This window comes from Mus caroli, unplaced genomic scaffold, assembly GCF_978045245.1.
Source record: "Mus caroli unplaced genomic scaffold, Mus_caroli_1 scaffold_9, whole genome shotgun sequence".
NCBI lineage: Eukaryota > Metazoa > Chordata > Mammalia > Rodentia > Muridae > Mus > Mus caroli.
In genome coordinates, this window is record NW_028227264.1 from 75,015,843 (window position 1) to 75,039,214 (window position 23,372).

Below are 23,372 nucleotides of genomic sequence, written 5' to 3' on the forward strand. Positions count from 1 at the left end.
ATAAATTGCTCAGACCCTGTGCCCCCAGCATTGCAGATCCCAGTGATCTGAGCCCAGAAACATGTTAAGAGATCTAGTTTGCTAGGACACACAGTTGTAGTAGTTGGTCTGGTGCTGCTATGTATCCAAATCCTAAATACTGTATCACAAACCTGCTTCAAGATAATCAGATCCTCATGTCTACCAAACCTTGCCCTCGCCCACCATGTTATCCATTATTGGTTGTAGTGGTTATTCCTGGTTGTCAACTTGACTATATTTGGAATGAACTACAACCCAGAATTGGAAGGCTCACCAGTGACCTTTATCTGGAGGCTTGGAGATAGAATCTGATCTGGATCTTGGTATGTGTGTGGTGTGTGGAACACACCTTTAATCTGGGCTACACCTTCTGCTGGAGACAATATAAGGACATTGGAAGAAGGGAGTCTCGCTCTTGCTCCTTCGCTTGCTTGCTGTGTGAGACTGAGTAACTGCTAGATCCTTGGACTTCCATTCACAGCTGTGACTGAACCATTGTTGGGAATTGGGCTGCTGACTATAAGTCATCAATAAATACCTTTACTATATAGAGACTATCCGTAAGTTCTGTGACTCTAGAGAACCCTGACTAATATATTGGTTAATAAAGATACCTACAGCTTGGGATGGGCAGAAGAGAGGGGGCAGAGCAAAGGTTCCTGGGTTTGAGGTCTCAGGCAGGGACCATAAGGAAGAGAGAGAGGAGGAAGAAGAAGTTACCATGGGGTAGATAGATTGTGAGCACATGGCCATGAGGGCCAGCCTGTTGGAGTAGGAGTGGCCCAGGTGGAACATGGCAAGTGATATATCTGGGTTATTGACATGGAAGTAGACGAAATAGCATAGGTGGTTGATATCTGCCTAGCTCTCTTAAGGCCTTTAAGGCTTATTATGAATATAAAGGTTTTGTGTCTTTTATTTGGGAACTAAATGCCTAAGGTAGGATAGAAACCAAAAAAATAAAAATATACACAACTCATGGTCCCTCAGAAACCCTGAGGGGCTCATTTCATTCTCTTATGAATAGGAGGGAAAGTAACCACATGCACCTACAGGGAGAACCAGGTCCAGGTGCTGTCCTCTCAGCTCTGGTGACGGTGGTAAAGCCTTCTGACAATGCCGACTTTCTCACTAGCCCTGACTTTTCCATGTAAGCCAGAGAAAGGAGGGAACGTGGGATCCCCGTATCACACACTTAGACAGGCAGTGTGGTCTGTGGACAACTCTATGGGTTCCCTGCAAGTATTTCCAGGAGTTAAGGACCCTATCTTCTTAGGGAAAACCCATGTATCTGGTTCCCACTATCTGGGAGAATTTTGGGCTGGTTTGGGTGATGCCACACATAGCAGCAGAGATTTTTGTTCTGGGTCCTGTGCGGGGGAGGGGTGGGGCAAGAAATGGGAGATGAGTACGTGGATACAGTAAGAGCCTCCAGATGTTCAAGAGGACAGCTGAAAGGATCTCAACAGAAAAGGGTGTGGGAAGTTAGGCTCAGTCATCCACTAACCTGAAGCCTCTATTATAGGCACCTGGGGCTGTCCTAAGTGTGCAGAAGAGGTGATTAAAGAGTCATTGTGTAAGGCAGGGCATATCCAGGCTTGTGAGAAGCTACTCATTGCTGTCTGGTCACCAGTATAGATGAAACTTCTAAGAAAGAGGTTCATATAGCTAAAACACAAGGAATAAGAGATTCAGACAGACTCAGGTTTAGGCATAAATGGCCAAGAGTCCTGACTTGAGAACAGTCAGCAGTTGGTGTGGCAGCAACCATGGACTTATTGTGGCGATGGGGAAATCCCTCGCTGTCTCTCAGGTTCTGAAGTTAATTCTAACTATGAGAGTAGAGGTTTCTGCTGGGCTCCAACAAGGATCTGTGATGACTGGGCCCAATAGACCCATTGTCCCTCCTACCTGGGGTCTCTGGTGACCACATTAAGTAGCTGTGACAAGGGAACTTGTGGTAAAGAGCCACAGAATGTGTCAAGACCTGGATGATCAAGTCCCACTTGGATCTGGGATGTGGACCTGGAGTGATTAGGCAGTCGAGGTCCAGTCTGGGCAATAGGGAAAGGGGTCTGCAGAAAATACCTTCTGTGCTTACTCTCCACTCAGGATGGTTACCATGCCCAAAACTAGCGTTTGGTCCTCCTCCAAGCTCCCAGGCACAGGGATGAAGGATGTGATTGGTTCTTCCAGGTGGCCGGGTGCCAAGTGTTACTAAGCTAGTTTGTGGTACAGAAACTAAGGAAACAGTCGGGCATCTGAATGGAGATATATGGTAGCCAAGGCCAGCAGCCTCTCTGGGTTCCCCACTGTGTGCCCCTCCCTGGCTCCTTCCCCACTTTTCTCTTTCCAGTTCTGTTTGAATGCCTACCCTCTGTCAGCAGAAAGACTCTAAGTGCACTGGTTCCCAACCATCCTAACACTGCAGCCTCTTAATACAATTTCTCATGTTGTGATGACCCCCCAATCATAAAATTATTTCCATTGTTACTTTGTAACTGTAATTTTGCTATTGTTGTAATGTAAATATATGTGTTCTCCTATGGTCTTAGGTCACCCCTGTGAACCCACAGGTTTAGAATCATTGATCCAGTGAGTTTGTTGTTGTCGTTACTTTCTCTGTGCATTTGTTTGTTCCCTGAAGTAGGTTTTTATGACTGTGTGTAATGGACTCTACTGTGGATGTCTCCACACCCTAGGCCCACACCATTGCCTCTGGGCCAATCATTCTGCTTCCTCTCCTCACAAGGCAGTGGGGACTCTAATGGATGTATGCCACTTGGCCAGATCTGCATCTGTAGCCCCTACCCTGCAGGAATGCTTTGCAGAAGCCATAGGCCACCTCCTGGCCAAGGCCACAGCCAGCACCATGGTAGACTCATGGTAGCACCTCATTCTGAATATCTAGGTACCTTCTTCAGCTTCCCTTATGGACTTTTGGGGGAGTGATCTTAGAACCAGATCTAGTAGACACTTGTCTATTTGGTCTTCATCCAGTTGGATCTGACTTAATCTGGTTGGAGCTAGTTTTATCTATTTGGACATAGATTGGGCTAGTGTAATATGGTTGGATCTAGTTGGTTCTGGATCTGAGTTGGTCTGTTATTATCTAGTATACTCTAATCTGGTTGGATCTGGTTTGGTCTGGTTGGGTATGGTTTGAACTTGTATAATCTGTTTGGACTGGCATATTCTAGTTAGGTTTAGTTTATTCCAGTCTAATCTGGTTAGATCCCATTTGTTCTAATTTACTCTAGTTGGGTCTGGTTCTGTTTATTTTAATCTGGTTGGATATGGTTTAGTCTGATTTAATCTGGCAGATTGCAGTTTGGTCTAGTGTATCTAGTTGAATCTGATTTATATCTGGCTCGTATTTGTTTGGGCCTGGTGTCAGATCTCACTGGGATATGGTCTAATCAGGTTATATTTGGTTAGGTCTGGTGTAATCTCATCAGACATCATTTGGTCTGGTTATTCTGGTTGGATCTGGTTTAATTTGGTTGAATTTTGTTGGAACTAGGATAAAACTGATTGGACCTAGTTGGGTCTCGAGTTATCTTTTTGGGCAAGCCATCAACCCTAAGTGTCTCTCCATTGTGCGCTGCAGGGCGCTGTGTTCCTCAGTGCTACAGCTTCCTGATATGGGAAGGCCTGTAGGCCTCTGTGTTCTTCCTCTCAGAAACAGATAGGCAGTGTCCATGGGCCAGGGCAGCTTCTCCTCTGCCCTGTGGTATGTCTGGCATTGACTTCTCTTTCCAAGTGTGTTGGGTAATGTGTTTGTAGATAAAGAGGCACGGAGAAAAATGGAAACCTTTATTAGCAGAGATAGCTGGCTTGGATCAGATTATGGGGAATGTGGGGGAGCCTTGAAGAAACTAACTAAAGGGGAGCCTTTGGGGAACAGGGGGAGACAAGTCACTAGTTTGAGGGAGAAAGCTCTGGATTGGTTCTGACAGGACACTTGAGTGTTAACTGTCCAAGCTAAGCCTCTGGGTGTGTAGAGAGAGCCCTTACAGATAGATAGCACCTTTGCTTTCAGAGTGGAAGGACTAGCCACTAAGGACCAGGACCAAGATGCACGTAGGTCACTGACAAGCACCTGATGAAGAGGAGGGGTCTCCTCCAAGTTTGTGTTTGGAACTCCTCCTGTGTTCAATTTTCTAAAAGCCATCATCCAGCAAGCTGAACTCATGAGGTCTGCTTCATGTTGAGTGTGGAAGACAGAACACAGACGGAAACTGCAGGGATGGTGTGAAGACACCACGGATAGGTTAGGGGCAGTGAGGAAGAAGACGAGATGGCTGGATCCAGCCCAGATGGGGGAGGGGTCAGCAAGATGGCCGCCATGATGTACAAACCAAGGGCGGGATCTAGATAGGAGCTCAGGTGAGCCACAGGGGACATTACACAAAGCAAAGAGCGTGTATCTCAGCGTTCCCTTTAAGACAGTTGAGTTGACCAGTTGGGTCACATTTCCTATTCCTGTTTGGTCAGTGGGAAGGGCGGGAAGGCCTGTTGAAATGTGTCTCCATGCCATGTGTGTTCAGCCACGTGTGTGTCCCTCTAGCCCAGTGCCACCTTCCTGGAGACTGTCTGGTAGAGTACGCCACGTAGCAGGGCCTGGTAGTTTGGTACACGAAATAGGTGGCGCTCGCCAAAGGCCACGTCATACTCTGCAGTCTTGCCAGTGACAAGCACACGGATGTGGGGCTCATTCACCTGGGGTCCCACCACCACCACAAAGATCTCAATGCCTGCACGCTGGGCCTCCTGCACAGCCTTCTCAATGGCCTCTGCTGTGGCCCCCTGTGAGTTGCCGTCTGAGAACAGCAGCACTCTCTTCTTGGTGGCACCTGACGAGGCTTCCCGGTAGAAACGAGTCACGTAGCTCAGAGCATCGTTGACATCTGTGGCGTCATTGATGAAATCCATGCTGTCCACAGAGCTGGCCAGCACTGTGTAATTCTGTAAGAACTGAAGAGCCGCCCGACCTGGCTGTTGCTGCCCCTGGCCACTATACTGTACCACGGCCACCCGCACATCCTGGGAAGGATCTGCCCTGCCTGCTGACAGGAATCGCTCAGCTAGGCGCTTGGCGAAGACCTTGGTTGTTTCGAAGTTGTGGCTGCCGACACTGGCTGAGCTGTCTAGCAGGATGGTGATGTCAGCCGGGGAGGAGAATGTGACTGTGGGGCAGAGAGGGTGGCCTGAGACTAGGCAGACTGCACAGGCCAGAGCGTACCCAGATTTTCAGAGCTGCCAAGCCCCAGAGGAGAGTGCCCAGAGCCCCGTGGGACCCTTAATCAGGTCCTGCCTTCCCTACCCTGTCTCAGCCCATCCTTGTACTCACTTGGACAGGTATAATCCGGACACTTCTTATCTGTAAAAAAAAAAAATACAAAATAACCTGAATAAGCCCACCATCATGTGAACCATCTGAGTTCTGCTTTGGTCAGCTGCCTATGATGGACGGACAGACAGACAAGCGGTGACCTAGCATCATTTCCTGGTCCTGGCTCCAAAATACTGAAAGGAGGAGTCAGGCCCTTGGCCTCCTCTTAAAAAGGGGAAACTGAGTCTCAGAGGGGAAAAGGTAGTTTCCGTGCCACTAATCAACTGCCCGCCATGAATGTGGCACAAAGTGCACCCCTTGACCAAGCTGCCCACAGCATGGAGTCAGACCAGTCATAAGGCTGACAAACAGTGTGCCCATGGTGTTGGGGGCAAGGGCTTTGTCCCATGCGTGTAGCATGAGAACAGCTGTCCTCATGTTGCTCTGCTAGGCCAGGGGTCACCCTGGACAGTGCCATACAGCCAGGACACAATCTTTCTCGAGGTAAAAGTGCCAAGCACATTGTGAGGACTGTTTCTAGCCCAACCGTCCCTGAAAGCAGAGGAGGCATTGCCCATTCAGCCTGTTGATCACCAGCACCCACCTATACAGATCTGGGCTGTTATGTTCTTCAGAAAGCCGTCATCGAGAAGCTCTGCATAGTTCTCCTTCACCAGGGAGATACCTGGCCGACCTTGCGATAAGCCTTGGCAGGAAATGACGTTGAGCTGGTCGGAGCCCGCCACAAAGCCAAACACATCCTTGATGCCCACAGAAACTACCTGCAGAGGACAGGGTTGCATGGGTCAGCTGATCCTGGACTTCCCCTCCCCTGGAGAGCAGCCCCCACCCCCACCCCGTGCTTGCAGGAGCACCCCGCTCCCCTCCCCCGTTCAGCCACTGCTGGGGTTATGCAACTGCCCACCTGAATGTCTGCGCCACAGAGCACACTGAGAGGTGTTGTGTCCCGTTGAGTGTCAGAACGTCCATCCGTGATGACCAGGGCAATTCGGTTGTTCTGGGTGGGTGGGAGCAGCCGGTCCCGGGTGTACTGCAGCGCTTCTCCAGTGAATGTGCCACCAGCCATCCATTGTAGCTTCTTGACGGCTCTACACAAGCAGATAGGCAGGCCAGGGTCAGAGCCATGGTCAGGGTCCTGGCTAGGCCAGCCTGCTAGAGGCCCGGGAATGGGGCAGAGATCTTGGGGATGCTCTTACTCTTTGAAGTCCTGGGCGTTGCGGACGTTGGGGCTCCGCATGTCCACGTGCTCTTGCATCTGGTTGTGGCTGTACTGTACCACGCCTGCATGAGACTGCCCTGGCTCAAACTGTAAGAATGACACCGTTGGGTCTGGAGTCCAACACCGCTATGTCTTAGAGTCCCAGCCTTCCAAGGACCTCTACCCCGAAGCCAAAGACCCCTGCTCATTCACCCAGAGCCCTCCATAACTACTCCCCAGATCCACAAGCCTCTGTACATGGCCCTCCAAGGTTCTGTCCTTAAAGGATAAGCTCTGGACCCACTATCAGGATTCTCTGTGTGGTGAGAATACATATTGTGTGTGTGTGTGTGTGTGTGTGTGTGTATGTGTGTACATACATACATATGTATGTACATATATGTGTGTATATGTAGATATACATATACACACATATATGCATCTTCCATATATATCTCTACCATACATACATATATATCTTCCATATATATGTGTGTGTGTGTGTGTGTGTGTGTGTGTGTGTGTGTGTGTGTGTGTATACACTATATATATTTCCATGGACATTAAGGATGAACTGTTTGACTTTGTTGAAGGGTCCGGTCAGCTCAATGTATACATCAATCAATGTATACAGTGGTGAGCCTAGAAGCTTTGGTGGAGGGGACCAGCTCTCTGTTGGCCCTACCTGTGGTCCCAGGTTGGCTTGTACTCACTTTGACCAGCTCATCCTTGCTCAACCGGTCAATGACCTTGATGATGAAGTCTTTGGCAATCTCAAAGTTCTGTAGGCCAATGCTCTCCGAGCTGTCCAGCACGAAGAGGATGTCAATGGGGCCACATGTGCACTCTAGGGAGGAGGATGGGGCAGCACTTAGTGCCCTTCTATGGGCTTCCCTCTGTATTCCACAGTCCCACCCCTGTGTCCTGGGATCCGCATGGTGGATCATGACTCCTCTCCCATGTCTCCTTGGGAGCACGTGGTTGAGTGCCTTGCAGGGCTGCAGCATGGCTGGCCCACTGCAGAGCCAAGATGGGTCTACTTAACACTGCACAGGAACTCCCAAGAGTGAAGAGACATCACTCACCACAGCAGGCTGAGGAGAGAGGAGAAAAGGCGCTAAATAGGACAGCTCTGTCATACAAGGTGCCCTGTCCTGCTCTGCCTGGCTTCACCTAGCTCTGGCAAGGTTCTTAGCATATTAGACTCTGAAATCTCAGAGGGTGTGTAGCCCAGCTCTGGTTCTGGAGTGGGAGACCTGCCAATTTCAGTAGAGCCTAGGCCCTGCCCACCTATATCTCCCAATTTCTGAGACCCTTCTGGAGCAGAAGCCTGGGCCTTGTAGCTGGTAGGAACTTGCTGGCTCTTTAAAAAAAAAAAAAAAAAGCAACCTGCGATCCAAATACTCACAGCACATTTTCATGATGATATCCAGGATCTCACACTCCTAGAGAAAGAGATGAGATTGTTAACAAGGCTTGGGCTGAGGCCATTCCTGCTGGTCCCTGGGCACCCCTGGGGATTGAATCTATCCAGGGACTCCTCCCAGCCTAGAATGTTCCTGACTTTACCCCCTAAAAACATAAGCTATGATGCAGTTACCAACACATAGCTGCCATGTGTTCCCCCATGGCCAGATGTCTCCCACAGTTGTTACCTGTGTCCCCTGAAGTCATCACAAGCCTCAACTGTAGTTCTGTATGTCTGTAGCCTGGGTACAAGGCTTCAAGCCTCTGTTCCCAGCTGCCCCCCAGCTGTCCCCAGCTGCCCCCCAACTGCCTCCAGCTGGGAACAGTTTTCATTAATGTTCCCATTCAGATCCATGGTCATAGCAGTCAGCCCCAAGATCTTATTTACAGACGCTGTACTTACATCTGGCCCAGGTGGTCCCACATGTCCTGGAGGTCCCTGTCAGAGCAAAAGCAGACCAAGACTTTAAATGGGGAGTTTGGATCAACAGAGCCCATGGATTCTTAAACTATATGTCCTCTGGGGACCTCAGTGTCCCTAATTGCCCTTGGGGCAAGTCTGGTCCCTTTGGCCTTTTGTTTCCTGCTTCTAGTTACTTTATACATCTTTTCTTTGCTTCTAAAGAACCCAAGCCCTCCAGCTATATCACCTACCTGGGGTCCTTCTGGGCCTCGGTATCCCTTTGCCCCTTTGACCCCACGGGGTGAAATGTCGTTGTTCTGGAAGGAAATGGAATGGGGTCAGCAGGAACAGCCATGTATATCAGTTGCCCAGACTCCAGCCCAGCTGCTCTGGTCCCTCAGAGGGCATCTCCAGCCTGCCCTTTGCCACTGTTCCAGCGAGCAAAGCCTGCAGGGTTGGAATGCTAGAGAGAGTCTTCCCCTCACCCCGCCCCACTTACATCCTCTCCTGGGTCTCCAACTTCACCCTCATCCCCCTTGAGGCCAGGGTAGCCTTTTGTGCCCTGCAGGAGACAACATATATTGGTTAGTGGGATCTTGGGAGTAAAGGAGGCAGAGAAGGTAGATGTGATATGGTGGGGGTATTTCTGAAGTCAGTGGTGCAACCTCAGGGTCACATGTAAGTGAATGTGCATGATGCCTGGTGTCATGTGGGAAGGTGCTCACGGAGTGTTGATTGTGCCTGTGAGCAGTGTGGACCTACATACATGGCCTGTCAGAGGCACGGTTGAGATACTCACATTTAGCCCAGGAGGGCCTCTGTTGCCTGGATACCCCTGTGAAGGAGGATAGGATGGTTATACTAAGCTCCACTGGAGAGGGCAGCCAAGTGAGAACAACAGGTGGATGTGCCCAGGGTTGGCAGAATCCCAGGTCCAAATGCCAGGACTAACTGATAGCTCTGGTCTATCCCAACCATCCAGATGTCCAGCTTGGTCCGAGGGATACCAAAGGAGGCTTGATAAACATGTCTCTGATACTCACAGGGAAGCCAGGGAAACCTTCTGTGCCGTTTCCTGGTGGTCCATCCTCACCCTGAAAGAAGGTAGAGTTGCTGTCACCATGCCAGATGGCAGCAAAATGGCTGGGGACAGATATGTCCCCAGAGCTGCTCCTGTCAGTCAAGGAGCAGCCCCATCCCCGGGTCTACCCTGAACTGAACCTTTAAACAAGAGAGTCTTGAATGAGGCATCCTTACTCTTGAGACTCAACTGTAGATGCCCCTCAACACCACTCTCAGGGGCAAGTTATGGCAAGTCTCAGCTGCCAGAGTCTCTGATGAACAGCAGTAGCCCAGCAGGGTTGTTCTCCCAAATACTTACTCTCTCACCCATCAGTCCGGGGTCTCCAGGAGGACCAACAGGTCCTGGGGCTCCTCTGAGGCCCTAAAGGAGAGGAACAGGTAATTGCTAGGTCATAAAGAATGTAAGTTTGGGCTGCACTATCCTTCTCTGGGACCCTCTTAGGGCAAGAGAGAGAAGACCAGGTGTAAAGAAATGGGGTGGGGGTATGGGAGATACTGCAAGACTAGGGCATTCCTCAGGGTGACACTCAGGGGTAGCCTAGGTGAATAGCAGAGAAGAGAGGACAAGTTCTTACCTCAGGACCTGGAGGACCCTCATCACCTCGGTATCCTTTAGGTCCAATGGGGCCAGCCTCACCCTAGAAGATTAAGAACTATGAGAGCTCAGCTCACCACCCCTGGGCCACATCTGTTTGCCTTCCCTGAGAACTGTGAGTCCCAGGCCATGGGCTCCATCGTTGTCACCTAGGGCCCTGGGCACAGGGGCATAGGACCCTCCAGGCCTCAGGACAGGTGTGGCCAGTGGCCAGTGGCTAGTATGGGGTATGGTCAGGCCGGGCTCCCTGCATGTCTTTCTAGTATCCATGCAGGAGCCTTCACTTTAGGTGTCAGGGTGTGTGGATGTCCCTTTTGTTCAGGGGACCTTAATGGCTGTACTTTCCTGGGAAGTACCTCTGGCCCTGTAGAACCTCCATATGAAGTGGGTTCTCTCACCAAGATTTCCACCCCTTCCCTGCTAGACACAAGCAAGGTCAACTCCAGACTCAAGCTATGTCTGTCCCTGCCTCGTTCCTTCCAGATGGCTCTGAGGGGTCCTGGTGACCTGAAGACCCCAGTGTCTCTAGAATGGGCCTGACTGCCTCCCAGGGATGCAAAGAGCTCACCTCCATTCATCCTGTAGCCTAGGAACTCATATATCGGTCCTCACCAACCTAGTCTCCCTCCCTGTTGTAGCCAGGTCTTTATTACCCATCACTCCCCCCCCCCACACACACACACACTACCAGGCCCTGTGAACATAACAGCTCAAGGTCAGAGATCTAAGGTTATGGCATGGAGCCTACAAGTGCCTGCATTGCACGACCTCCACTACATTTCTTGGCCTCATGCTAAGCACTGACACACATTCATGCCCAGCCAAAACAGGCTAGCATAGACACATGTCTATAGGAGGAATCCCCTCTCCCCCACCATGCTGAGCCACTGGGAACACTTCCTTTGAAGACCCGAGTGAAACTCTTGGCTTAGTTAGGCATCATGGCTCCCCATAATGTATCAGGCTTCCTACCGAGTCTCCGGGGATGCCGACGGGCCCCTCTCTTCCTTGGTCACCCTGTGGTCCAGCTTCACCCTAGGGAGAAATGAGCCAATGAGTGTAGAGGTAGAAGTCATGCGGCTACCAGCGGTTTGCTCTAGGAAGAGCCACTGTCTTGGTGGCGAGCAATTGGGGCACTCTAGTGAGGGTTGCCTGGGTCTGCTGAACTCAAAACTGGAGGCCAAGGCTGGCCCTACCTGTAGCTTCTCCAGATGCCCACTAATGAGCAAGCCTCTGACAGGATTTGGATTGATGTCCTACCTTGGATGCCCTGGCAGAGCCCTGGCAGTTCCAGCCCTCCATCGGAAAGCAGGAGAGCTGAGGCATAGACACCTATAAGGTGGCATGGCTGGCCCTGCGGATCTATGCTCAACTCTGTCCAGCCTCAGTGTTCCCCCTAGACAGTCCCAAGGCATGACTCACCGGGTCTCCTCTTGGTCCCCTCACACCAGGGGTCCCCCGAGGTCCTCTTTCACCAGGGCCACCCTGTGTGAAGAGAAACAGATGTGAGGCTGCCTGTGTTCCACTGTTAGGAAGGGTGGGTGGAAGAAGCTTGAGAGCTAGGCCTTATGATCTCAGCAGCTGTCTCTGTGGTCATGTGAGACCAGCCCATGGGCGGGCCTCTGTGTTCCTCAGGCCACCTACCTCCAGAGATGCCCCAAATGACCCAAAGGACAGCACACAAGGTGAAATCTACAACGCCTGGCGTCTGGCTTCCCACCTAGCCAAGGCATGTACTAAGGACCTCCCGGGACCAGGCCCAGGCCAAGCTCACACAAGCCTCTCCTGGCAATAGTGAAGACAGCAGCGACAGTACCATCCAGCCGACTCACCCTCTCTCCAGGGGCACCATCTGGGCCAGCATTTCCCTGGGACAAGGAGGAATAGCTCACATTAGTTTGTGCACTAGCCTGCACTCAGTCTGTATGTGGCGATGAAAGCTGGGGCAGAATAGAGATAACTCACTTCATCACCGGCCTCTCCTTTTTCTCCAGGGGGGCCAGGCTCTCCAGGATCACCCTGGGGGAGGACAAGTTGAGAATGACCACAATCCCCAGTGTCCATGAGGCCGATCCCATCTCGCCTCACGCCACTCCCTCTCACCTCATCTCCAGGTGACCCTGAGTTCCCTGGTCTCCCAGCCTCACCGTCTGCTCCAGCTTCACCCTGGGGAAGGTCAGGGGTCAGGGGTCATGGGTCCATACAGTGAAAGCCACATCACAGCTTAGTGACTATGCTCTATTACCCTAACCTTGGGCCACCACAACCAACTCTGGAAGAGTTCTGACCTCCCAGGATCCTCCAAGTCACCCACCCACACAGCTGCAGAGCACAGTCTTGACCATCACAGCCTCAAACCTTCTCAAGTTCAGACCTGAGATGTTGGGTAGTGAAAGGCAAACTTGAGGCTGCCATTCAAGCCTTTATGGCTTTGCTGCTCTGAGCCAGGTTTGGTCCTCACACTGTGGGTCCCAGGAGGAATGCTTGACCCGGGACACCTGTCACTTACCTTTTCTCCCTTCATCCCAAAGGCACCAGCGTCACCCTTGGGACCCGGGGGTCCTTGAATGCCCTGGTGGGAAGATGGAGAAGCAAATTGGAGCTAGCCAAGACCCTAATGGGCCCCAGACAAGTGGCCACCCTCAGACTGAGCAAATGAATCAAATGACTCCATGTAGTGCTCTCTCATTGGGAGGAGTCAATATAGCAAGGGCTGGACCAAGTTCCTAAGAACCCACAATTCTGAGACATAGGGGTAGAGGAGGTAACTTACATCAAATCCTGGGGAGCCCTTGCAGCCTGGTAACCCTGGGTATCCCGTCTCTCCCTGGAAGGAGAAGAAAGCGTCAAAGTTGGAATGGGTGAGTGGAGGCTAGAGTTCTGTTCATCCAAGCCCCTCCCAGGAACATCAGAAGCCCTCTGAGATCAAGTCGCTCGCTTGGGGTTTACTAGGACCTGGGTCTTGGCAGGAAACATCACCGGGCTCACACCTCCAGGTTTCCCAGGAAAGCCTGCTATGGGATCTGCACCCATCCTAGATAGCACACCCCACCCTCCCAGCCCTCCCGCCTCAGCATTACCTTCATGCCGTCGACCCCGTCGATTCCACGCTTGCCTTTCTCGCCCTGTGAGGCACGGAGACACAAGAAGGTTAGATGGAAGCCAGATGTCACTAGCACTGGCCCCGTGGAGAGCATCTACGTCCTTGGCCCGACCACACTCACCTTGTAACCTTTCGGTCCCCTGGAGCCCTGTGGAAACAGGAAGAAGAGGGTCAGAGGGCAGCGCCCACCGCACCTCCATTCTCCCATTAGGTGGGATGGCGACACCACCCCCACCAACCCAAGAAAGCAGTGGAATTGGAGATCAGGGACACAGGGTAGAATGGGTAGAAAAGACAACAGGGTCTGTGTTCTGAGGGTCTCCAGGAACTGTCCACTGAGGTAACATGACACTCCCCACCCCCATCCTCTCTGACCCAGGTGGCCTGAGGTGGCAGCAGAACTCACCTGGTCTGTCTCTAAAGACCACCCACATTCCCCCAGAGGCATAGAGAAGGCAAGGAGGGTCTTCCATTTCCCATGCTCCCCTCTGACAGGAACACCAGCTGCCTCCCCCTGATGCTGTCACTCAAGATAACGCTCTGTACTCGGAGGGACACACCCGAAAGCTGGCCCTCACTCACCTTCTCTCCACGGCTCCCCTTTTCTCCCTATGAGCCAAGCAGAAAAGGAAGGGATCTGTTATTGTTGCACACGGCAGCTTGGGCCTTGCTTCCAAAGCCTGATCCACCCCACCCAAGAGAGGCCATTGGACATTAAGGACACGTACCTTCATACCCTGGTACCCGACTGGTCCAAGATCCCCAGGTCGTCCCTGGAACACAACAAGAGATAGTCAGACATCCCTGGATAGCACTGGAAGGTCCTTCTCAGCCCACCTTACCCCTTGCTACAGCTAGACCCACACAGAATCCTTAAGGGACCTGCTGTGGGGCCCCTGTAGGTCAGGAGGGAGCCCAGCACACCCAGGATGGAGGAGAGGGTATACACCACACCCCAGAGGAAAGGGAGGGGGAGCCAGGACACCCTGGGGGGGGGCGGCTAGAAGGGAGAGAGATTTGCCAGGAGACTTATCATGGCTGAAAGCAGAGGCCCTCAGACTTGGTCAGCCTGACCCCCGGGGTACCTTTCTTCCCCCAACAAAAGACAGGCTGTGTGGTCTCTGTGCTCAGAATTATGCTTCTGGATGTTTTTACAGCTCTGATGCCCAGCCTCAGGCTTCTCTGCCTTTGTCCCCACCCTCATGCAGACAGTAACCAATACTTACAGGGTCTCCAGCTTCTCCCTTCTCTCCCGGAAGACCTGGCTTTCCTCGTTCCCCCTGGAAGGCAGAGGAAATCAGCTCAGGGAAGACCAGGTCAGGAGCCACAGCCATCTGCTCTGGAAAGCTGGGCAAGACCCCTTGTGCATGAAAAGTTTCTTCAGAGCGATTCCATCCAGGCTCCAGAGTCATCCTGGCCTTGACTTCTGGACCTGCCTGGCATCTGGGAGTCTTACCCACCAGGGTCCTTATGCTGTGTCATCATGGCTGGATTTGGGCTTAGAGTTGTGCCTTTGCCCGCAGGTGCTCAAGGCTGAACTGATGATATGCTGCTCCAGGCCCAGAGGAACAGGGAGACCCAGCAGAGAGACTCCCCAGAGGGCCATAGCAGCTCTGTGGATGATGGCCATGTGGTAGGAAAACCATCCTAGACCTGACCTTCTGTAGGAACCAACACCGAGTGTCTCCCTCAGTGTTCAAATTTGTGCCACGTGAGTCACGCCAAGAGTCCCAGTTTCATTCCCAACTCCACCGGGAATGTCAAACAGATGCTGAGCTGACACTTAAGTCTGCAGGCAACCTTCTGGACCACAAGAAGCAGGCTCTGCAACCCCAGCTCTCACACCCCAAACCCACATGAATCCTGGACTTCCTCCCTGGATAAGGGCAACTGACAGCCAATGTTGCATGTACCAGATGCCCAAGGAGGTAGGCACAGAGCTATGGCGTCCACTGTGGCCTGTCCCAATAAGAGTTATTTCAGACACTCAGTGTATGCATAATGATTATGTGCACGGTGTACAGGTTATCCATCCTTGGCTTATTCCAATGCTGATTTCTCTGTCCCTAAATCTTGTTTCAGTGTGGACTTGGCATTATAAAGCTTAGGTCAAGAATCTCCTATCTCAAGTTTGTATAAACAGTTCTTACCATTTACTCTCTGCCTTGTCAATAAATGCTGAACACCCAATGGCTGGCCAGAAGAGAGAACAGGGCAGGATTTCCACCAGCCAGGGGAAGGAGATGGGGTAAGAGAGTCAGATGGGTCAAGAGGATGAAGAGAGGTTAGAGCCACAAGGGAGGGGGCCAGAGAGAGGTCATAGAAACACACCTGAAGCTCAAAGAGCCAGACTAATAAGAAGAAGCAAGTATATTGGGATCACGGCTGGGAAGTCGGCAGGTCAGCTTAAGAGGTTAATATACATCACTTAACTGCCCGGGTATTGAGACGCAGGTTGAAAGAAATCTTGGTTTCTCTGTGAGGTTATGGGGATTAGTATAAGGTGAAGAAATAAAGCCATGGATGAATTCACTGCTTCCACCTATATTAAAATAATTCCATTGACAACTTACCTCATACCCAGGGTCGCCTCGGGGCCCTGGAGGTCCTCTGGCAGCCTGAGGGAAACAAGAGAGACATTATTAACCCCAGATCCTAGACAGAGGTCCCAGGCCAGCAGAGAGGGTGGACCACACTTACCTGGCACTCAAAAGAACAGCACTGTGGAAGAGAAAGATAGGAGAGCAGTCAGAGACCAAACATGGAGAGGGAAGAGCCTGGACACCGTCCCCACCCCAAGAGCGGGCTCACAGCTAGAGCTAGGACCTGTGTGAGACTCAGGCCCTGACTCAGGTCTCAGAGGGAAGCACTTACCACTTGTTCCACGTTATTTTTCTGAAATGAAAATGAAAGAAAGAATTACTCTCTTCCGTGGGCATAGCCCTCCTTCCCCCCTACTCCTGACCCCTGACCCGGAAGATGTCCATGCTCACAATCATGTTCACAATGGTGTCAATGGTCTGGCTGATGGCCTCTTCTGCATCGCGGCTATGCCCCCAGTCAGCTGCCGTGAAATTGCGCCGGTATGTGTGGTCTGTGGCGATGATGCTTAGCCGTGGCTCCTGAGAGCACAGGGAAGGAGAGATGAGTGAGTCACCTCCACAAGGTGATACACGACTGTGAACTGGGTAGCAGTTGTGGAACCCACACAGGATACCCATGCTCCTCCGCTTTAAGGGCTAGGACTGTCTACTGGGGAGTCTTCGCCCCAAGAGACACACCAGGGACCCAGCAGGTGGGAGGCCTTGAAACAGACTATGTGTACTCAAACAGTGACAGAAGAGAGGATGCCAGTGGCTCTGGGGCCCAGGAGGTCAGAGGCCCTCCATCTGTGTGTTTGGTATAAGGGGAGGAGGGACTCTTACCAGGTGGTCAGGTGTGATGGCCACAGAAAAGACCTTGATACCCAGGTGTTTGGCCTCATTCACTGCATCTTCCAGACCCCCGCATGGTTCCTTGTAGCCCTCTAGAGGATGCCCGTCGGTCACCACGATCAAGTACTTGTTCTCCTTCAGGTGGGAGCCCCTGGAGAGGCGAGCATGGTGGGGAATCCTCTCTAGGGCTCAGAGCCTGGGAACCAGAGCTGAGACCCCCAGAGCTGAGGCCCAGGAGAAGAACCCAAGGCAGCTCTGGGCATGCTGTCTGTCCCCTGTCACCCAGGGACCAGGTTTTACCACTGATCATAAATATAAAGTATCCGGTCTCATGGGGTAACATGTCTGCAAATATCACTTTGAGACACACACTTTCAGGAAAGACACCGGCCCTCAGCTTGCAACCCCTAAATGGGCATCATCTCAAGATGCCTTGGACCCCAAATCTCTGAGAACAAGAGGCCCAGGGGTGACCCTGGGCTACCTGGGTAGTCCTGTGGACGGTAATTGGTGTCAGATCTAGGGAGACTCAGACAGCCTTTGATTTTGTTTCACCCTAAAAAATGCAGTGGGCTTCCCCAAGGAAGAGGCCAGAGTGAAGCAGGGACCCAAACAGACAGACATGAGGTCTTTTCCACATGCTGCAAGCTATACCACGTGTATTCTAGAAAACCCGTCTTCATGTTTATTCAGTGGGTTGCATGACGTGGCCAGGCTCTGAATTCCTAGGCCCCCAGCCCAGCCACTAGCTTTCTTGCCTCATAAAGTTACACGAGCTGAGAGCTAGGACCTGCCATCCCAGGCAGCATCACAACACGTGGGTGTTGAGTTGGATTCGCTAAATGAACCTTGGACCAGCACTTATCTCGGCAGCCATTTAAAGCTGGAGAATCTCAGCAAAGCCACAGAAGGGAGGAGTCATGAGGAGGCAGGTATGGCTCCCCTGTGCTGGATGTACTGGGCAGCTGATGCTGAGGGGGGTTGGGTAGATATGCAGCCTGTGCCTACCGGACTGGTCATGGGCACCCTGTGAGCACAGAGTTATAGCCACCCCTTGCCCATCAGCTCAACACCTTGGGCCATTATGGGAAGGCATCTAGCCAGGTGAGGAGAGATCCTCAGACCCATGCAGGATAGCAAGGGAGACAGAAGCCACGCCCCCTGCTGCTAAAGGACATCAGCTGGGTGGTCCCAGGGCTGGACTGTCATAGCCGTTCTGCAATAACTGGTTTCTCTCTGTGTATCTCCCATGATCTCTCTCTGCTTCTCTATCTCTGCTGCCTCTGGGTGGTGACTGGGGTCCTTTAGTCACGAGAGACACATGGATGTGTGGTGATCGGGGCATGGCCCCGTGGTCCCTGCTGAGGTTTGTGGCTGCAGGTGCATCACTCCCTCAGGCAAATTCTCTAGCCGTCGGCCCAGTGCTTGATGGGTAACAGGCAGCCTGCTGGAAGTTCACCTGGCCATGAAAACGGGCCAAGGAGGCCCTGTAGTACACAGGTTTAAAAGGCCTATAAGTAGAGAGCCACCTTAGACTGTCCCGGCTCACAGACACAATGGGTCCAGATTTGGCCATTGTGATTGGCCCTCCTCCACTCACCCTATGAGCAGCTCCTCCAGCCCCTTCTTAATGGCGCAGTCGGTGTAGGTGCCTTTCCCGAAGTACTTGACCGCATCCACACTGGCTTTGAGCTCATCACGGCCACTGGGCATGCGCGTGAGCCCTCGGATGATCTCCACCTCGTCACTGTAGTGCAGCGCACCGGCGTTCCAAACCAGGTTGCGGTCACACCGGTAGTACCTGCGAGTTGTAGGTGAAATGAGGTGAGGGGAGCCCAGAGCGACCTCCCCACCCCCACCCCAAGGACATGCTAACCCTTGACCTTCATGAAAGAACTTGCTGTCCCACCACCCAAGGGTACCACTGTGTCCCCATCTCACAGATGGGCAGGTGACTCGGGGTCCCGTGACAGAAAGGGGCGGTCCCCGTCCTGGAGCTATACAATGGGTATGGTTGTACAAACCAACTGAGTCTCAACTGAGCCTTAAAGGTGACCCCCAGCTGGGGGTCCCAGACCACCACACACTGCAGAAGACTGGGTGAGACTAGAGTCAGGCACAAGCCAGATTTAACTAGAGCATGGTGGTTTCTGAAGTTGGTCCGAGTTCCCTCTACCTTGCTCTGTAGCATCTGGCCCCACAGCTGTCTAGGGTCTGAGATGGGGGCCCACATATGTATTTTCAAGAGACAGAGTGACCAAGGCCTGTATAGTGAAGCTAATAGAATTATATGTAGTTTCACCCCATTTTACAGGTGGGATCCTGAGACACCAGAAGCTAAGTACAGGGATGGAGGAGACCCACTGTTATCTACTTCGATCAACTTTTTCCTCCCTACAGCCACATTTTCCCTAAATTCAGGTCCCCGAGGTGGACAGCCTTGGGGGTAGCTGGATCACCCCAGTCTGTCCGAGCTCACTTATCTCCATGGGCAGAGAGCCCCGGGCCCTGGATGGGTAGTTAACATGGTTGAGGCCTAAGTTAGCATGTATGGGCTAAGTTCCTGTCCTCGCAGTGACTGACTGTGGGGACCCTGCTAGGGGAGGAGACTCACAATCTGCATCCTTCCTCAGGGCCTGCCCCCAGCCACACCCTCTGCTCCCAGTGCCCCATTGAGGAGGGAGGGAGGAAGGAAGAGAGTGAATGGAGCATGCTATGTCCCACAGTCCCCTCCTTCCAGGCCCTGTGATGAAGACACTGGGGATGTTCGGCCCAGGACTTAGGTGAAGGCTCTAATGCCCATGTGGGCAGGTGGGATCCAGCTGCAGGCGGAACTCTGGGCACCAGGCATAGCTACACATCTGGCAGACTCCTCAGACCCCTGTCTGTGTGTTTGGAGTATGGAGACCTCACAACTCTATACTCAGAACTGTCTTCTCAGCTCTGTTGACAAGGTGACTTCCCCCTCTCCCCGCTGTCCCATCTCCCACCCACTCATCCTCCCTCCTGTCCCTCTGAGCTGCAGAGACATGGGATGGACCTCTGGACAGCTTCTGGAATGTGGAGTTAAGGCTCAGCTCTACCTGCAGGTCCAGTCCCCCACCCCCACCCCCACCCCCACCCCAGGACCACAAAGCTTACAGGACAGGCCAAGGCAAGCTCACTCTACCTGTCTTTCAGGTTGTCAATGAAGCGCTTAGTGAAGGACTTCACCTTGTCCACCAGGGCCCCATAAGGTTTCAGCCTCAAGGCCACACTCTCCGAGGTGTCGAGCACGAAGAATAGATCCACAGGGCAGTCTGAGCCAGAGAAGGTCCCATGAGCCATGCCCTGAGCCCCACTGGGGGAACAAGGCCCCATTCACATATTCCCATTCTGGCCAGGGGCTTCCTGGCCAGACACCATCCATTCTCACCAGCAGAGTTCCGAGCAGGTGATCAGAGCAGCCCCAGCCCCTCACCTGCCTGGTGGGCAACACCCAGCAGGGTCTGAGTGAGAGCCAAGTCTCAGGGTGTCCTGTCCTTGGACAGAGCCTTGCTCAGTTACAGTGGCCTTGGCCAGTTACAGAGGGCAGGGGCTGCCTGGGAGAACTGGACTATTTCTCCTTATGGTCTCCAAAGCCACCAGATCTATGACCTCCCCCTGAGTTGTGAAGAGGCAGGTTACCTATGCTGGCTATCAAGCAAAGAGAGATTATCAGTCATTCACTCAGGACAGAAATGGACCAGGCTCCCCTTGCTGCTCGGTCCCTCTGGAGTTTACCAACCTGTCATCTCCCTAGCATGGCAAGATTTGGGGTGACAGGACTCCGGGGCCTTTCGGCTGGGAGCCGGGTGTTATAAGGCTGCTTCAAGATGGGAACCAAATAGAATGCAGGCTTGGACAAGGGTCAAGCCCCCTTCTCAGTGGCTCTCCACAAGATTAAGACAAGGGGGGGGGAGGTGGGACACGGGACAGTACCTTGTGGGGTATTGAGCCCCATCAACTTTCAGGCCTTCAGGCAGCTAAACACAGCACACAGGGAGCACGGCCAGTCCACTCACCTTGGAAGGCAATCGCTTTGGAGCCCTGGATGTCCTGTGCGGCCACCCAGCAGGCTTGTAGCAGCAGGGGCAGCAGAGCGTGGGCCAGCCTCATGTTTCTGGCTGGCCTGCGAGTCACCTTCAAATGTGGGCCAGGGTCAGGGTGGGCGCTGGGAAAGGCAGAGTGAGAGGTTGTCTCTGCTTGCTGCAGTCAGAGCCCAGAGCTGAGGAGAGAGCCAGGGAGGGTGGAGGGAGGGAGGGAGGGAGGTGCAAAGAGGGGAGGGATCAAGAGAGGAGGGGGAGAGGAAGGGGAGGGCCTCAAAGCTGAGTGAGTCACAGCATCAGCATCGGGTCTCTGGAACCTTGAAGAGAAAAAGGCCCCCTCCTCTCGGGTACTAGGCACCAGGACACTCCTAGGCTGTGGACTTCCTGTTGCTACGGTGTGTGGGATGTTTACCCACTCAGAGTCAACTGTCCAGCGTAGCATAGAAGAAAATATAGGGTGAACAAACTCTGTGATTCCCAAAAGAAGTTCCAGGAAATATTTCTGGTTGTTTCATTCCAAATACCGCCTTTGGGACTATGCAGCCCAGCTTTCTGGTGTGAGCCACAAACGTGGCTTTCTCGGGTGCTGGTGATTTCTGTGTAGCTGTCACTTTGGTTTAGTTAAATACTTAACTTGCAAAAGATATTTGATCTTTTGATCTTTATTATGGAAATCCAAGTTGTCAACACTAACCACGTGGATGTATTTGTATAAGAGTCTTTTTGTTTCTCTCTCTCTCTCTCTCTCTCTCTCTCTCTCTCTCTTTCTCTCTCTCTCTGTGTGTGTGTGTGTCTGTGTGTGTGTGTGTGTGTGTGTGTGTGTGTGTGTGTGTGTGTTGATAACGTCTGGGCTCCAGATAAAGTCAGAACCATCCTTACCCAGAGAAAATTCCAGAAGAGTGGTATAGTCGTTATAATACAAAAACTTGGTTACAAATTTCAGCGTCCTTAATAATAAAAGTCTGTAAAGAAAAGCAAGTGACAGTGAATCCTAGGACTTCGTGAGACTGTGTCCTTTGTCCTCCTCATGCCAGCCCTACAGAATATGTCACCATGGTGGACACATGTTCTTCCTGGCAGTAATCTCATGCCCACCCACCGCCCCAACCTGAGCATCAGGCCATTGGCTTTGGGCTGTGGCTTCATGCTGTACATGTGGCTTTCTTTCTTGGCCTTTGGAGCCTCCACAAGCTGAGCTATTTCCTTTATAGGGTGGTTGCACAATAAAGACAGCTTAAACCCTTCAGGACATGGCCTGGTGTGTCCCTGGGTATAGATGGATACCCTGACGGACACAGGGATAGACACACTGGCAGCCATGATTCCCATGCTGGGCTTTCTAGGATGTGCTCTTCTGGGCCAAAGAGCAGGGGCCTGTCATGTAGCAGATGCATGGTATCACACGGTGACAGTCATAGAGGTCTCCCGGTTGGGTTCAGAGCCATGCCCTGTCAGCAGGCCTGGAGGGTCTTGGGGTGATGAATAAAGGGTGGTCAGGAAAATACACAGCACCAGTGCTCCAGTCTGCTAACCCCCAGCAGGCTACATAGCATTGGCTGACTCTGGACCTAAGTGACCCTGATTTACTTAGCCTATATTCCCCAGGATGGGTAGATGATACTGCAGATGCAGCCTCAGGATGGGGGAGGGGGTGTAGCCCAGGTAGAGCAGTTGGCTGTGGCTTACGGGTGTTCTAACCAAGGAACTTGGGCAGACCCTTCACACAGCTGGCTGTATTCGTCCTTTTCTAGCTGGTCCGGTGCCAGCTCATGAGCTTTATACAGAAGGAGCAGGGTCTAGTGCTCTGGAGGTCTCAGCCCAGGGATACATCCCTACCCAGCCGCCCTTCCACCACCTGTGTTTCCTCTCTTCCAGTTGCCTCTGTGTAGAGAGAACACACGCTCTTTCCGGAGAATCCCCATCTCCGGTGTGTGCCACACACAGCCCTCCCACCTCACAGCACCCGCTGTTCCTTCAGTCTCCCCCTAGCCTCACCCCATCCCTCTCTTTGCCTCTTTGTGTTTCTCTGTCTCTCTCCTCTCACCCCAGAACTCAGGTTATCTCTGGCCAAGCTCCTTGCTCTTCACTCCCGGCTCAAATCTTGGCCAAGCTGCGGGTCACTTTCGTACAAATCCCTCCTGGACAGAGAGTGCTCCTGAACCAGCCTGGACTTCAGTGCTGAGAGAAAGCTGCCCTACGGTGTAGCCACGGGAAGATTAGGGCTGGAAAAGTGTGGCGTCCCAAGGACCTTGAGAATCTTTCCTGTGTGGGTATAGATACCTAACTTCTCCTGTGGGCGTGTCCGAAAGGGGCAGAATAACAGGGAGCCCACATCTCTCCATGACCCGAAGTTCTCTCTTCCCTTGCAGACTAGTAAACAGTCCTTGGGAGACTTGGGGCCAAGTGACCCCTGGCCCTGAAGTTCCAAACCAAGCTCCAGAGGTTTTGCCAGGAACCCAGGGTCAGGGATCCATGTAGGCAGGAGCAGAGAGACCCACAGGCACAAGGCTGCTAGGCAGGAAGGTCAAGCCTGAAGGGGGACAGAGGGGCACAGGCTGGATGCCCGAGGGGCTCTTCCCTATTTCCAGCTCCTCTGTAATGGGGTGGAGGCGGGGCGGGTCAGCCTTTTTACACACCCGAAAAAG

The 23,372-nt window shown here is 52.5% G+C and overlaps 1 protein-coding gene across 1 annotated transcript; it reads right to left on the reverse strand.

Annotated features, from left to right (window-relative positions):
- Positions 1-3,822: 3,822 nt before the first annotated feature.
- Col6a1 (collagen type VI alpha 1 chain) lies at positions 3,823-20,917 on the reverse strand. Its single transcript, XM_021174917.2, has 35 exons — positions 20,704-20,917; positions 19,830-19,959; positions 18,261-18,461; positions 16,652-16,811; positions 16,220-16,348; positions 16,101-16,121; positions 15,927-15,947; positions 15,800-15,844; positions 14,453-14,506; positions 13,955-13,999; positions 13,809-13,835; positions 13,348-13,374; positions 13,204-13,248; positions 12,897-12,950; positions 12,633-12,695; positions 12,227-12,289; positions 12,089-12,142; positions 11,956-11,991; positions 11,546-11,608; positions 11,096-11,158; positions 10,104-10,166; positions 9,827-9,889; positions 9,489-9,539; positions 9,245-9,280; positions 8,945-9,007; positions 8,697-8,762; positions 8,446-8,481; positions 7,984-8,020; positions 7,661-7,669; positions 7,289-7,422; positions 6,574-6,683; positions 6,282-6,465; positions 5,961-6,138; positions 5,375-5,404; positions 3,823-5,210 (listed from the first exon to the last, which is right to left on the reverse strand). The coding sequence occupies exons 1-35, from the start codon at positions 20,795-20,797 to the stop codon at positions 4,588-4,590; spliced, it is 3,078 nt and encodes a 1,025-aa protein (XP_021030576.1). The 5' UTR covers positions 20,798-20,917; the 3' UTR covers positions 3,823-4,587.
- Positions 20,918-23,372: the final 2,455 nt, after the last annotated feature.